At 36.6% G+C, this 16438-nt stretch overlaps 1 protein-coding gene across 8 annotated transcripts in view; it reads right to left on the bottom strand.

The window, feature by feature from the left end:
* Positions 1-16438, bottom strand: part of RBM26 (RNA binding motif protein 26) — a 110554-nt gene that overhangs the window by 9913 nt on the left and 84203 nt on the right. For all 8 annotated transcript variants that reach the window (XM_045283771.1, XM_045283772.1, XM_045283774.1 and 5 more), the window contains exons 19-20: positions 14596-14796; positions 10806-10892 (exon numbers count right to left, since the gene is read on the bottom strand). In XM_045283771.1, the coding sequence (XP_045139706.1) occupies positions 10806-10892; positions 14596-14796 (288 nt within the window). The remainder of the gene's footprint in view (positions 1-10805; positions 10893-14595; positions 14797-16438) is intronic.

Raw genomic sequence — 16438 nt, 5'->3', positions numbered from 1 at the left:
ATCTAGGTATGACCTCCTCCCTGGGGGATGGACAGCAGAGAAGAGGGTGGAGGGAGACGTCGGACACAAATGTACATATGTGCTTGACACAATGGATGGATGTATGGACTGTTATGGGAATTGTACAAGCCTTCAATAAAATAATTTTTTAAAAAAAAGAACAGCCTTTAGTATGGATTATAACTCAACATATAAAGAAGCCAAAACTCTTCATATTGGACTAATTTAAAAAATCATGATAAACAGAAAATACAGAAGTTTTCAAGGATTTCAGTTTACTTGGATTTACAAATAATGCTATGGAAGCAGCCGTCAAGAAATTAAATAATGGACAAATCTTTTGCAAAACGATTTCCCTTGGACAAATCTTTTGCAAAAAAAGATCATTAACGTGTTAAAAAGTAAGCTGTCACTTGGAAGACTAATGTCCACCTGACCCAACCCATGGTGTTTTAAAATGCCTAACATGCATACAAAAGCTGGACAATGAAGACTGAAGAAGAAACGATGTTTTGCGTTATGGTGCTGGTACAGCTGAAATGTTTCTAAAAAGTAAGGACGATGAAAGTTCCTTTCAAGTACTTTAGACATGTTGCCAAGAGGGACTTGGCCCTGGAGACGGCATCATGCGTAATAAAGTAGAAGCCCATACTCACTGTCATCATGTCACTTTGGACTCATAGAGACTCTGTAAGGTAGAGTAGAACTGCTCCCTGAGGTTTCTAAGGCTGTAAATCTTTATGAGAGCAGATAGCTTCATCCTTCTTCCACAGACAGGCTGGTGGGTTTGAACCACCGACCTTCTAGTTAGAAGACTCCCAATGATATATATTGGCATAGTGGCTTTAGCAATGGGCTCAATCATAGCAATGATTGTGATGATGATGATGGATTATGTTGTACATGGAATTGTTCTGAGTCAGAAATGACTTGCTGGCACCTAACAGCAACAACCAGTAGGGAATGAGGGTTACAACTTGTCCACATTCTTGCTAACACTGATTATAATCTGAATTTTTAATCTTTGTAGTTTTTATGATATGGCATCACATTGTGGGTTTTATTTGCTTTTTCCTAATCCTAATGATGCTGACTATTTTTTCATATGTTTACTGGCCATGGGATTCCTCATAAAAATGTCTATGTCCATTTGAAAAAAAAAAAGGGGGGGTTATGTATATTAAGTACCTATTAAACTATTTCCTTATATACAGATAGGAGCAACCTGCGCTGTGCAACTGGTTTGACATTTTAGCAGAACAAAAATGTGTACAATTTTCAAGATGTAGTTTTCTCGTAAGCAACCCTTGTGACACTGTGCTTAGGTGGTGGGCTAAATACAGTGTGGCAGTTATACGCCACCAGTTGTTCCTTGGGAGAAACATGAAGTTGTTGAGCTCCCACAAAGATTTTTGGTCTCAAAACCCTAACGAGTAGTTCCACTTGGTTCAATAGGGTCCTTATGAGTTGCAGATAGCAGTGGATTTTATCTGCTTGTATTCTTCAAACTGATATAGTGTTTTGTCATATTTATGGCAAAAAATAAGTTCTCATTTATCAAGTGTAATACACATTGTTCAGTGACACTGGTTAAACTTTGCATTGTGTCGACATTCTCATTATTTCCATTTTGGTTATTCTCTATCCATTAATCTAGCTTCCCTGAGACTCCTTTGCTTTCTCATTTTTTGCCCTGGGGTACACATTGACCGTTTAGTCTCACATAAATGGTTTCTTTTATTTTAAATACAGAAGCACAGTACTCAGGGGTGATAATTTAATTTGTATAAACTGATCTGTTATTTAATTTAAAGATGGCCTCTGGGAGAAAATTTAGTTCAAAACTTCCAAGGTTCTTTTCAGAGAAATCCTCTTGGACAGTCCCTTAATCTCTACAAGTCAAGTAAAGATGGCCTTTTGTTAAGAATGTGAGCTCTGTTTTACATTTTTCTCCCATACTTTATATAATGATCTATTGTGTCCCTAGTCTTTTTATTTTTGTTATAGTAAGTAAGTTTTAAATTTTAATGCACTCAAATTTATCAATCCATTCCTGTATGGTGTCTGAATATTATACTATGCCCAGAAAAAGCCTTTTCCACATTAAGATTATTTTAAATATTCCCATTCCCTTTATAGTATTAAGTATTAAGTAATTTCTTAAGTATTGAGAAATTAAAATTTTGATCTAACGAATTTATTTTTACATAAATATAAAATGGGTATACCAAAACCAACCAAACCCATGGCCATCAGGTAAATTGTGACTCAATAGCATAGAGTTAATAGCAGTAATATAATAAGTAGTAATAAGCATCCCTAGGATCCAGATTGTATCCTTTAAATACCTTTTCCCTATCAGAGGAGTTAAAGCTCTTCAGAAAAATGGCCAAACCCAGGAATGGAAGCAAAAAGTTTAAGATGAGTCTAAAACATTTTCATACCAGAAAGAGAGGCAGCAATCAGAGATCACTAAGGGTCATGACAAAAGGAGTCAGCAGCCATTTTATATAATCTCTCATTAGCAAAAGATGGAGCAAAATGAGTACTAATAACTAGAAACAATAAATTCATATCCATGAAATATTTAAACTTATGAGGTCATGATTCTACCCTACTAATCAGCATCAAAGTATGAGCCTCATTTAGATACTTATTTATAAACGTATGAAAAATTTGTCAGAGAATCATGTAAGATATTAAAATTCATGAAATACTTGTCACTTTTAAGTGTAGTAATAGTATTGTGTCATTTGCTTTTAAGCCTTGGTGGTGCTGTTTGGCTAAGCAATGGACTGAAACTGCAATGTCAGCAGTTCAAACACACCGGCTGCTCCACAGGAAGAAGTTAGGCTGTCTGCTCCTGTAAAGATTTACATAGCATCAGGAACCCCATGTAGACTACTTGAATCTAAATTGACTCACTGTGTGGGTTTGATTATTCAACGATATACAATGAAATCTCTACAGATAAAATGTCACTAGGACTGAGATGGCTCTAAAATAATAAAAATAGGCAGATATGTGAGGAGGAAGGAATAGGAAAAAAAGATGAAGCAGATAATTGCTGAAACTAGGTGATGAACATATGGGGAGTTACGTTATAATTCTACTTACATACAGGTTTAAAAGTTCTATACTATCAAGTGTGAAAAGAAAGTGTGTTTCCCTTCCGGACCAGTGGTGTGAGTGGCGAAACAGGGAGGGTAGAGGGAGAGTAGGTTGGAAAGAGGGAACCAATTACAAGGAACTATATGTGACCTCCTCCCTGGGGGACGGACAACAGAAAAGTGGGTGAAGGGAGACATCGGACAGGGCAAGATATGACAAAATAATAATTTATAAATTATCAAGGGCTCATGAGGGAGCGGGGAGCGGGGAGGGAGGAGAAGAATGAGGACCTAATACCAAGGGCTTAAGTGGAGAGCAAATGTTTTGAGAATGAGGAGGGCAATGAATGTATAAAGGTGCTTTACACAACTGATGTATGTATGGATTGTGATAAGAGTTGTATGAGCCCCTAATAAAACGATTGAAAAGAAAAAAAAAAGATTAAAAAAAAAGAATAAACTTAAAAAGAAAAAGAAAGTGTGTTTAAAAGCTAAGGCATTTTATTCATAAACTTGTCACCAGCCATATGGCTACTTACTCTTACACATATTCACCCAAGTTTGTAGCAAACTATTAAAGAAATCAGTGTAGCCAAACAAGAAGAAAATTAAAGACTGAAGATCTGAAAACAAAAGATGACTATGAAAAAAAAATTATGTTGTGGGATCTACATCTTATATGGAAAATGGTTAAGGGAACTATTAAATTTGAAATAAACTGGGACAAGCAAAAGTAAACAGATTTGCTGATCCCCTAAATGGTATATATCGAATGTTGCATTTCACAAATATATTTAACAAGATAATTCATTATCTAGAGAATCTCTGTAGAACTAGTGTTGTTCCAAAATACTGTGGGGTAAAATGACACTAAGGGAAGAGCCATCACAGAAGAGTTAAGCTGTAATCTTAGTATATCTTAAAATTTTAGTTCCAATAACAAAAGAACGAATCTGTAAGGCTCAAAGTGCAATGACCAGAGTATAACGTCTATAGTATCCAAAGGTGCTAGATTAAATAATCAAATATAAAAAACATGTAAATTTTGTTTTACTTTGTAAGAATAGCCTTCATTTAACTCTTGGGTTTAAACCAACTAATGACTTACTCTTTAGCTTCAGATCTAGAATTATTAACTCTTGTAGCACAGTGCTCACCAAATAGCAATACTTATAACTAAGTGAATCCGTAAAAACAAAAGATAAACAAAATTGCCATGTATATAATTTCATCCTCACGTGGAAATCTATTATACCTATTTTCTTGCTCTAAATTACTCTTTTACTCAGTGAGACTCAGCAATGTCTGGTGGTTAATGTTATACAATCTCCTACAGACCCAATTCACTGATATTTTTTGTGTCTAAAGAATGACTATTTTATCAGAAAACTTCTAAAGGTTCTTTGATTAAAATGTTCAGTAATGGTTTTTGGGTCCCACCCAGTTCTTCTGGTCTTATGGCAACAAAAAAGGCAGCTGGTTCATGGAAGCAATGGGTCCCACATTCTATTTCTTCTTCGTATACCTGACTCCCCTTCTTAAAAACTGAGCCTTGTTTTGCAATTTCTATTTTGTTTTTTCTATTTGGTTTCACGAACTTATTAATAATTTCTCAGTTTGACAAAATATACAATATTAACACCTAACGATAAGAGGCAAGTTCCAGGCACTGCTCTAAATAAGTATCTATCAGTACATCCTTATAGCTACTAGGAGTTGGAGTAAGGTTGCCAAAGGATCACTAGCAGTTATGTAAAATATTGTGAAGAAATCAGAAAGGCACTTGGTTATCAAAAAGAAGAGCATCTAGGAGGGTTCTTAAAGGCTTGTCTTTTCAAGCCATCTAAATAAGGTGTCAGCTAAGTTCACATATCAGTCTCTGTGATCCAAGGATGTTTTAAAAATAAAACCTAAGAAAAGTAAAAATAAAACCCAAGACTGGAGGAGGGAATTGTATAGATCTTAAATCCTAAGCACTCGGTTTGCAGAAGGCTAGGGATGGCAATGAAAACCCAAAATCCATTTGCAGGGTTCCCATATGAGTTAAGCCTCTGGAGAATGTCCTCGAACCATTGACGAGGGATGTGAATAATCTTGTTATCAGGCAGAGTACATTGGAAAATGAATTAAGGTAGATGTAATGGTCATTTGTTGGGCTGCTAACTCCAAGGTCAGTAGCTTGAAAACATGAGCCACTCTGCAGGAGAAAAAACAAACAGGTCTTTTCACTCCTGTAAAGAGGTGGATCGAAAACTTACAGGGGCAGTTCTACCGGGTCCTATAAGGTCGCTAGGGATTGGCCAATGACTAGATAGATAGCTGTGGGTTTGTTTTGAAGTTTGAGTTACACCTTTTCCTTTGTTTTCACATTTGACCTATTTTAATTTTGTTCTGGTTTTTATTATATTCTGCTTTTTTTTTTGATTGAGGATTTTCTTTGTTTTATTTTGTTATTGCTCTTGGGGTGGTGGTATGTTTTTCTTTGTATGAAATCCAAAATAAATAAATCTGTAGAAACATTATTAGGGTTATGGCAAGAAGGGTTGTGAGGAAATGGGGAGCTAATTAAGAGTACAAGAATGAAAACAAAGTTCTAAAATTGATAGTGGTGATAATTACATAATATTTTTAATATGTTTGAAATATTGAATTGATGGTATGTGGATTACATATTAAAAAAAACCGGAAAACAGATTTTTTTTTTAGTAGTCTAAAACGCTATTCCTCCTTTGAGTTTGTGATTACAGAATTACATCTTTGGGACTGAAAGTTTTAAAACTGGAACTAAAATATTGCTATGAAGCTGATTCCTGGACTAGGAAAGTAAAGTAACAAAGGGATAAAAATGAACATTCTAATCAGCTCCTGTAATGCATTTTAATTGTTCTGGAGAAGAATACTGAAAATTCCATGGATTGCTAAAAGGTCAAACAGATCGGTCATGGACGTATAGTCAGAGTGCTCCTTAGAGGCAAGGATGGCAAGGCTTCATCTTACATACTTTGGACCTCTTATCAGGAGACACCAGTCCCTGGAGAAGGACATCATGCTTGGTAAAGAGAGGGGCAGTAAAAAAGAGGCAGGCCCTCAAGGAGATGGATCGACACAATGGGCTTAGGCACAGAACAACTGTGAGGATGGAGCTGGACCAGACAGTGTTTCTGTGGTGCACAGGGTCGCTATGGGTCAGAACCTACTTGGTGGCACCTAACAACAACAACAACAACAACAACAACAACAACAACATCAGTTATAGGAAGCCACAGTAAGAAGCTGACTTTCTTTTGTTCCAAACATTTATTCAATTTAAAAATATTACAGTGTTGAGGCAGGAAATGATGCAATAGGAATGATATTCTAACAGTAATAAAGCCAGACCAAGTTAATCTAAATTTAAGAGTCTTGCTTTAATTTTTTATTCTCTAGAAAGCTAACATCTCTTTCCTGGGAAAAATTGCTGAATATTTAGTCATACCCAATATCTCAACTCATAAGTCCTAAATCTTTGCCTTGAAATGTTATGTATCTATTGATAATAGCAAATAAAGAGAAATTCAACTATCTAGAACAGTGGATCAAAGTCTAGTTTGTTTGTTTTTTGTATTTTCTGGAAATCCATCTGCCAATAAATAAATTCAGTCATTGTATTTCATTCTGTGGATGCTAGTATTTTCTGTCTATCCTCCAGAACGTTCAGCCCAGGATGGTCAAGACAGATACGAACTTATCTGCGCAAATTCTGGATTCAGAGAGCTCTCTAGAGCCAAAAGGGATCGTTCAGTTCTTCATGTCAGATGGTGTATCTACACCTGCCCAGTCCCACAGTATGTCAGCCCACTGGTTCTGGTTTCACCCATAATGTTCGCATCTGTCCTTTTAATCAACTCACCCTACTTCTGGTGTCTTTGCTACCAATTTATTGTAAGGTACCAGCAACATTCCCATTATCTAGTGACACGCAACTTTAGGTGAGGAGTTTCAGAAATAATTTAGTATAAGATTTTGTATAAAATGTAAGATTAGGCGTCAATACCATTATTAATGATGACTCTGAGGGCACAGGAAGAAAGTGGGAGAAGGAGGGGAGGGGAACTGATAGCAACGATGAATACATAACCCCACTCAGGGGAACGGACAGTAGAATTGTAGGTGAATGGATCCATTGGACGGTGTAAGGTATGGCAATAATAATAATATATTACGGGTCCATGGGGGTGACAGGGTGGGGGAGGAAGGGGATAAAGGGGAACTGATATCAAAGAGTTCAAGAATAAAAGAAAATTTAAAATGATGATGACAGCAATTGTACAATGATGCTTGATCTAATGGAACTATGGATTGTAGTAATACTTGTTAGAGCTCCTAATAAAATGTTTTAAAAAAAAAAAAAAAAAAAAAGAACAATATAATACCTGGATATAAACACTGGAAAACATTGACAATTTCTTTTCCTTGGGGAAAGAAACAAACGCATTGCCATCGAATCAATGCCAACTCACAACGACCCTGTAAGGCAGAGCAGAACTGCACCTGTGGGTTTCTGGACAATGTAACTCTATGGGAATGGAAATTTCCTTCTGAGCAGCTGGTGCTTTTGAACTACTGAACTTGCAGATCACAGCCCAATGCATAACCACTATGTCACCACAGCTTCTGAGGTAAGTTTATCCTTTATCTGGAGTTTATGTCCACCTAAAGTTCTGATGCCAAATTTTCTCTTATTTCATATGATTTACTTATTTCATAGGCGTGTATTGTGGCAACACATTGCACATTTTTAAAATTTTAAACTTCTTTCCATTGCAAATAAAAGGGTTACCTAAGTCAAAGTTAGTAATTTTTAAATCTTCAATCTTTCCATTTTGAAAACCTGAAGTTTGATACCACACTAACCCAATCTTTATCCTGCTGACATATTTCCAACTTATTTTTCTACTGTTGAAAAAATATTAAACAATATAGATTTTAAAGAAAATTTTAGGATTAAAAAATTTGATGGGCAGGTTGCTTGGTCCCTAAGACTGTGGTCTCTGGTCACACTTCAGGTCCAGCATAGAGCTCACCCCTGTGGCTTACTTTTCAATAAAACAATAGATCGATAAGGGGGAAACAATATTATGGAGGTATACCTTCTTTAGAATAATAAACTATTTAAATCAAAAGGACAGTATTTACCAAAAGACAAAAGTCAGAGGGGTTAGCAAAGAAGGGAGAACGGACACAAGAAATACAAGAAAAAATGGGGTAAGTGATGCTACCTTGTGGGGAGCACGATCAATGCCATGAAACAAAGTATGTAGCACATGTTCAATGTAAAACTGAGTTGATCTATAAGCCTTCATAAATAATTCACAAAAAGTTAAAATGCTGATGGTGTAACAAATTCTACAATTAAATTACAAATGAGTATTATAGCAGAGGTGTTTGTCTTTTCACCTCATCATGTAAACTAAAATTAAAACGGTTATATGTTTCTACTGCTAAATGAAAATAGATCGCTCCACAAGTGATCTAAGATCGATGGTGAGGACGGCATAGGATGCCTGGTGGGGCTTGATCAAGGGCAATGTAGCTGAGAGGAATTACGGAAACCCAAATGAAGGCTGAGATGATAGTGAGACAAGAGGAAAGTAAATGGAAATAGAGGAAAGAACTAGGAGGCAAAGGACATTTCTAGAGGTCTAAATACAGGCAGGTATATATGGAAATATATTTATATATGTAACAAGGGAATAGATCTATGTACATATATTTATACATTAAGTATTAAGGTAGCAGATGGACATTGGGCCTCGATTCAAGTACTCCCTCAACGCAAGAACACTTTGTTCTAATAACCCAGCATTCTGTGATGCTCACCTTCCCGACACAAGCACTGAAGACAAAATGGGTGCATAAGCAAATGTGGTGAAGAAAGCTGATGGTGCCTGGCTCTCAAAAGATATAGCATCTGGGGTCTTAAAGGCTTGAAGATAAGCAAACAGCCATCTAGTTGAGAAGCAACAAAGCCCACATGGAAGAAGCACACCAGCCTGTGTGATCATGAGGTGTCCTAGGGATCAGGTATCAGGCATCAAAGAACAAAAAATCCTATCAATGTGAACGATGGGGGCTACAGCGTGGAGACCCAAAGCCCATCTGTAGACAATGGGACATCCCCTAAGAGAAGGATCACAAGAGAGAGAGCCAGGCAGGGTGCAGTACAGCACCGATGAAACATAAAACTCTCCTCTAGTTCTTTAATGCTTCCTCCCCCCACCCCACCACTATCATGAACCCAATTCTACCTTACAAATCCAGCTCGACCAGTGCATGTACACAGGTACAGATAAGAGCTAGAAACACAGAGAATCCAGGACAGATAAACTCCTCAAGACCAAAAATGAGAGCAGTGATACCAGGAGAGTAAGGGGAAGGTTGGGGGAGAAAGAAGGAACTGATCACAAAGATCTACATATAACCCCTTCCTATGGGGACAGACAACGGAAAAGTTAGTGAAGGGAGACATCAGTCAGTGTAAAATATGAAAGCAAAATTTATAAATTATCAAAGGTTCATGAGGGAGGAAAACGAGCTGATACCAAGGGCTCAAGTAGAAAGAAAATGACGATGGCAATATATGTACAAATGGACGTATGTATGGATTTTGATAAGAGCCACATGAGCCCCCAATAAAATGATTTAAAAAAAGAAAATTGTTCCCATTAAGCCCTTTATAAGCCAAAACAGCATAAAATGAAGAAGCAATTACCATCATTACTTTATATGTGCAAAATTTTGAAGGGCTCTCAGACAAAATAATAATTTACCAAATATGCCAAATGACACATAAAGCATTAGCATCCAGTGTTCACAGAAACAGGTCACAGCTAAGGAAATTAGATGGTGAGTGCAGTTACCAGGGAAGGAACTTGACACTACTTTTACTGCTCAAGTTGCACGATGCCCCTTTAAGACTTGCCAGCAAAACTAACACCGAATGCTAGTTTTACTTTTCACCTTCATTTCATCAAGGCAAAAATCCTCCTTAGAGTTCTTTCAGTTAATGAAAGTGAGTACTAATATAGGTGTTTCATAAAAATGAAGTTGTGTACAGTGAACTTTCAAAGAGCAGGGAGTGCAGGGAGAGGTGGTATACCTGTATTTACTTTCAGATAGTAACTCTCACAAGACCTACATAATAACAAAAAGTAGTCAGACCCTGTTTATGGAGCTAAGGAAACTTTTTTAGAGCTCAGGTATCTAGGAGCAGAAAGCAGCAGGTGAGGAATGGCAGCACTAGAAAGCCACAGAACCACTCCCATCGTCTACCTTATTCTTAACCATGCAGTTTCCAACGCAAGCCTGTCCATTCCAGTGTGGGCCAGATGAGAAAAGAGATAATGGATAATAGAAGAGGAGTGGCCTACCTCCTGTGAAAGAGCAAAACGGAGCATTCTTGAATTCTCAAAACAATACCTCCTAACATTCATCTTGCTGACTACCTATGTATTCCTATCATACTGTGCTAAATATTTAAAATTGCCTAATTGCACTAGAAAATTTTTTGAGGGCATGAATTCAACTTCATCTGTTCTAGCTATTGTTAAAGCATAATTATGGTGAATTATCAGAATGACAAATGGCTTATGTTAAAACTTTAAAGCAGTATTTACTAGTTTTTATTCTGAAATTTTGATCATTTAAAATACTTACTGCTTCCGCTTCTGCCCTTGTCTTGAATGTAATTATAGCATGAAGTGACGCGTCATCAATCTGACAGTCTTCAATTTCGCCATATTGCTTTAAATATGAAAGAAAATATTTACTCCCAAAAAGTATTGAGAAACACCCAAACTTCCAAGTTTTTAAAACATCCAAATGCCAATAAATATAACTCAAAATACATGACAATTTATCCAGACTAATAGAATAGTGAATATTCATTTTAGCAGTTGTGACCTTCAGAGTAAACCTTTTTCTAGGGCTGATAGTTTAAGTAAATCCAGGTGCATACTACAACAAGCATACTAGACCATCTGCTCACTGGTTCCCTTTATGATTAGGGGGAATGCAGCAATTAACATGAGCAATTAGATATGTTCTATTGGCAACCTATTGACCTGACCTGATCCAGAGGCTAGAGGTGAGAGAAAACAGAAAGGACTGGATGGTTGAAGTTAAGGAGTTGTGTGGACTCTGAGATTGGCCCAGACAATGGAGAGTAGGGATGAATGAGAGAGATAAGGGGTAGGCTGGTCTGATATGCAGGGAGGTGTGTAAGGACTGCTAAGCTGACAAGCAGTACTCATTTGACCTAGTTTGGATGAGTAGGCTGACTTGACCAGAATACATTCAAAGAGAGACACAGATATCTGACACTGTGAAATGGAGTAAATTTCTACAAATTGGGGACTACTTCTAGACTGCACTTTGCTCAAAGTTACAACTGGAATGGAAGATTCTTCAGATCAAAAAATATGTTCATCTCTACAAACTACCGATTGACAGGAATAGGGAATTTACAAATTAGTTATCTAAAGTAGGGAAAGAATAAAGGCATGAAGTGGCTAACTTACAGGCTTCCATGAGTGTGTTCAATAAAACGATCAAAAGAGGGAAATTAATGCTGTGATGATTCCATAACCCCATTCAAGGGAAGTGAACAGTAGGTGAATGGATATATTGGATGGATTAAGATACAACAAGAACCAAAAAAAACAACCCAACAACAACAATAATAAATAAATAATAAATAGGCCCCCTCAGGATTTCCTGAGGGGAAGGATGGGGGAGGGAGGAGATTTAGGGGAGCTTATATCAAGGAATTCAATTAGAAAAAAAATGTTTTGAAACTGATTGTGGTAGCATTTGTACAATAATCCTTGATGTAACTGAACTATGGAATGTTATGATATCTGGAAGAGCTCTTAATAAAATGACAAATAAAATTTTAAAAATAAAAGAGGGAAGTTAATGTTTCGTGTATGAAAGGGGCAATTGCTATAAGTGCCTGGGATGGCCTGTACAGCAATGAATTATTTAATATGGCTCTTCTAACAAAAGTCTTTGGAATTTCCACCTACCAACTTTTTATTGATGTGTCTGGGTAACAGATTTTGAGGGAAGTTATTAGTAGGATTATGATTCAGTTGTGATTAACAGGGTTAATTGTTGATTGCCAGTTTTCTGGGCCATCATAAAATGAGCCATCAAGGAGGAAGAAAAGGGAATCTCTCTACCAGCTGGAGAGAAGAACGAAAAGTACACTTCTTCACTTGGATCTGACCCCGAGATCTCTATGCATCGAACTTCCTTATCCATGAGTTACCAGAGGAGCAACAAAGGAGACGAAGAACAGCAGCCACAGCAGAACCAAAGTCACAATATGAGAGAGCAGTGGTGGACTTCCCAGCCTAATCTCTCTCTCTCTCTCTCTCTCTCTCTCTCTCTCTCTCTCTCTCTCACGTGCACACGGACACACACGGAGCCAAATTCTATAAACACAGTAAAGAGCATGTATGCCAGAGACATTAGATCCCAGCTCTGTCAAATAGCTTGCTGTACAACTACAGCATTACTTAACCTCCTCATGCTTCATTTTCTTCATTAAAATCAGCATAATTCATGTCATTTATTGGCCCACAGGTTGAAACACAAAAGCTGCATGCACTCTTTTAAGACACAAAATTTTTAATGTGCACTACCATTAATTAACTTGAGTATGCAGCTCTCTGCATTTGAACTTCCAAATGTACATAAGAATCCCCATTTAAAGGCTCTATTATTTTCTAAAGCCAAAACCATCTTAATCTCAGCAAAACATGTTTATTTCTGTTAGAAATTCATGTTCTTTTGTTTGGAATATTATAGCATACTTTCATAGTTTTCAGATTAGCTACATGTAACCATATAGAAGGCATTTGCATTATCTGGAGTTCCTTACATTAGAGACAATGTAGGAATGGGTGCACAGCAGAAAAGAGTTGGACTACATTTCCTTTCTATTTCCTATGCCTTTCTCTCTTCGACTACATTGTGAATTTCAGACCCATCCTTAAATACATCCATATTATTGTTGATTTTAGGCAATTAGGTGCTGTTGAGTCAATTTCCACTCATAGCAATCTTATTTGACAGAAAACTGCCCAACGGATTTTTCTAAGCTGTAATAAATCACTAGGTCTTTCTGGCATGGAGCCCCGGCTGTGTTGAAACTGCTAGCTTTACAGTTAGTAGCTGAGCCCTTAACCACCATGCCACAGGTTTGCTTATTAATCATTATCATTCTTAAACATAAACCAGTTTAGTCAATGATAATCTATGTCTTGAGTAAGTATAATTTCAACTCCATAACTACTACATGAGCTTAGAACATCAATATAAAGCATTTAAATTTTCAAAACGTTAACTTATTTATGTATCTCACTACGAGCTTACTTATCCTTTTATTTCCACATGGAATTTTCCTGTTCTTTTCCCATCACATGATTATATGAAAGATACTCCTAAATTATTGAACTATTTAGTTTTTTAAAAATTTCACCTGCTTATACATTATTTTTACAGTTTACCTCAACTGGTTTTTCTTAAACTACTATGTCTAAAAATAAACTTAGAAGGTAAAGAACTGCTTTGTTATTTCTTTCATATTTTCCAGAGAAATTTATTGCTGAGGACAAGATTTATGTTTATCTAACTTCAGATATTATCACTAAGAATCTTAACATATTAAGTCAAAGGGACTTTAAATAAATATTTTTTTAACAACAAAAATCAACACATATAGCAGTTTTCCATCAAAGAGATTCTGATTTATGGCAAGCCCACTTATGTGAGCATAGCACTATGCTCCACAGGGTTTTTAATGGCTGATGTTTTGAAGTATATGGTGCTTCTAGGTGAAATTAAAGGTCCAGCCTTTGAGTTAGTAACCAATAAAGTTAACTCTCTGTACCACCCAAAGTAGACATGCTGTATATTATTGGCCGATTTCAGTTAATAGAGACCTGATAGGACAAATGAAATCTTTCATTCCACTGTATCTGCTCCATAGGGTTTCCTTTATGAGAGCAAACTGCCAGGTCTTTTTTTCGTCAGAGAGGCTGGTGTTTTGAATTGTCAACCTTTTAGTCAGTAGCCATCATTTAATCATCACACTGCAGGGTTTCTCCTATTCTTCTCTATTTGGACACGAGCCCACTGATTTCCAGAAGTAGAAGTGACATATTTAATTAGGAGAACTACAACACCATTCTTTTTCCCATGTGCTCACTGTCTTTAATTATATCCAGGCATCATGTAAGGCAACTTTAAGATGATTGAACAAATTTGTATATTTTCACCCAGGTATCAAATTGCTGTAAAAGACTTTATATTTCGATTTTCCAAATAATAAAGCATTATTACAATCAAATCTTACACTTGGGTTAATGGGCTAAGATAGTTCATTACATCCATAACCTTTACATAATTATTAGAATTTGGCTGGACAATTAGGAAGTACCGCAAAATGGGGAAGAAGATCTTCTCTATCACTCTCGGTAAATGCAGAAATCTCCAAGGCCCTAGGACGATGATCCACCACAGCATGACCAGGAACACCTCGGCCTCGACCTCTGCCCCTGCCCCTGCCATGAGCGGTACCTCGACCTCTCGAATGAATTCCTCTACCCCGACCAGGAGACAGAATACCTCGTTTTGCAGCCTAGAAGAGATCAGATACACAGGTTAAATACTGCTACCACTATAAATATTGACCAAATGTGTCAAAACTCTGGTAGATTAGTCAAATGTTCATACAATTTAACATAATATTCAAATTATACCTTATAAACAATTAGTTTTAAACATGAAAGGGCATTTACAAATTTAGAAAATTAAGTAACATTCCTTGAATCAAGTGACTAAATGTAGCTTTTTCTAATAAAATTTTGCAAGCCCAAATACATTAGAATATACTAAAGCCAGTTAATCTGGATTTCCACAAAACTGAGTGATAAATTTTACTTCAGAAGTTAATTTAATACATAAGTTCATAAATCCTATATACATTAAGTGTACTTTTCTAGTTATAACATTTCACATGCACTGTTGTTTGTCTGTCTGTTAACTTCAGTGCAAAAAAGAAACAAAACTCACTGACAATGAGTCGATGAAGACTCATAGCAACCCTATAAAATGGGGCAGTCCTGCCCCAGTTAGTTTCCAAGATTGTAATTCTTTACAGGAGTAGAAAGGCCTGTCTAGTGATTTCGAACAGCTGACTTTGCAGTTAGCAGGCCAATGAGTGACCACTACGCCATCAAGGCTCCTTAACTTCAGTGCAGTTATCAGGAATTGATCAATCTGATTATTTAACACTAACATCGTTACAGAATGTAGCATACTAATTTATGTAATACTTCACATCATTCCACACAAATAGCATATCATTCGTTCCTTCTACAAATACTTAGTGAGTACTTTCCATATCCTAGAAATTTAATCCTTAAAGACTTTAAAAAAAATTAAACAATTAAATTTCATAATTGTATTTATGAAAAATGACTCAAGAAGTTAGAAAAATGCTTTATTTAAAGGTCTAAAGAGAACTTCCAAGATAGTGAAATGAACGACTAGGATAAGAGAATTTCTGTTGTTCTGTTCTATCCCTGATACCTTCAACAGTAGCTGGCAGAGAAGTAGACACTTAATATTTGTTCAGTAACTCAACAAATTAAAGAGTAAGTCAGGATTATTATCTAAAATAAATCATCAAGGGTTCAATGGGGGTTGTAGCAAGAACAAAAGATCCCAAGACTTAAAAGTAACATGGTCCTTCAAATCACAAATGAAATTCCATGAGCACGAAACCAGTATCACTGAAGAATGTGTGAAGAAACTCTTAAATAGGAACTTAAGCTGTTGTGTAAACCTTTATTGTAAAAAAAAAAAGCCATAACAGTGTAGCTGGAACACAAGGGGCATGTGGCTGGTGAGGCTTTAAAGAGATAAGCAGTGAGATGAGGCCAAAATTTAAAGGCTAACAATTTTTTAAAATTATTTATTGGGGGCTCGTACAATTCTCATCACAATCCATACATACATCCACTGTGTCAAGCACATATGCACATTTGTTGCCCTTGTCATTCTCAAAAAATTTGCCTCCCACTCTAGCCCCTAATAGCAGTTGCTCATTTTCCCCCTCCCTCCCCACTCTACCCTCCCTCGTGACCCCTTCATAGTTCATTAATTATTATAGTTTTGTCATCAGTTACCCTGTCAGATGTTTCCCTCCGCCCTCTTCTCTGCTGTCCATCCCCCAGGGAGGAGGCAATACTTAGATTCTTGTAATTGGTTCCCCCTTT

This window comes from Echinops telfairi, unplaced genomic scaffold, assembly GCF_000313985.2.
Source record: "Echinops telfairi isolate 266 unplaced genomic scaffold, ASM31398v2 ScPeMD7_7467;HRSCAF=8505_0, whole genome shotgun sequence".
NCBI lineage: Eukaryota > Metazoa > Chordata > Mammalia > Afrosoricida > Tenrecidae > Echinops > Echinops telfairi.
Note: the sequence above shows the minus strand (reverse complement) of the source record. Positions and strands in the feature narration are given on the sequence as shown.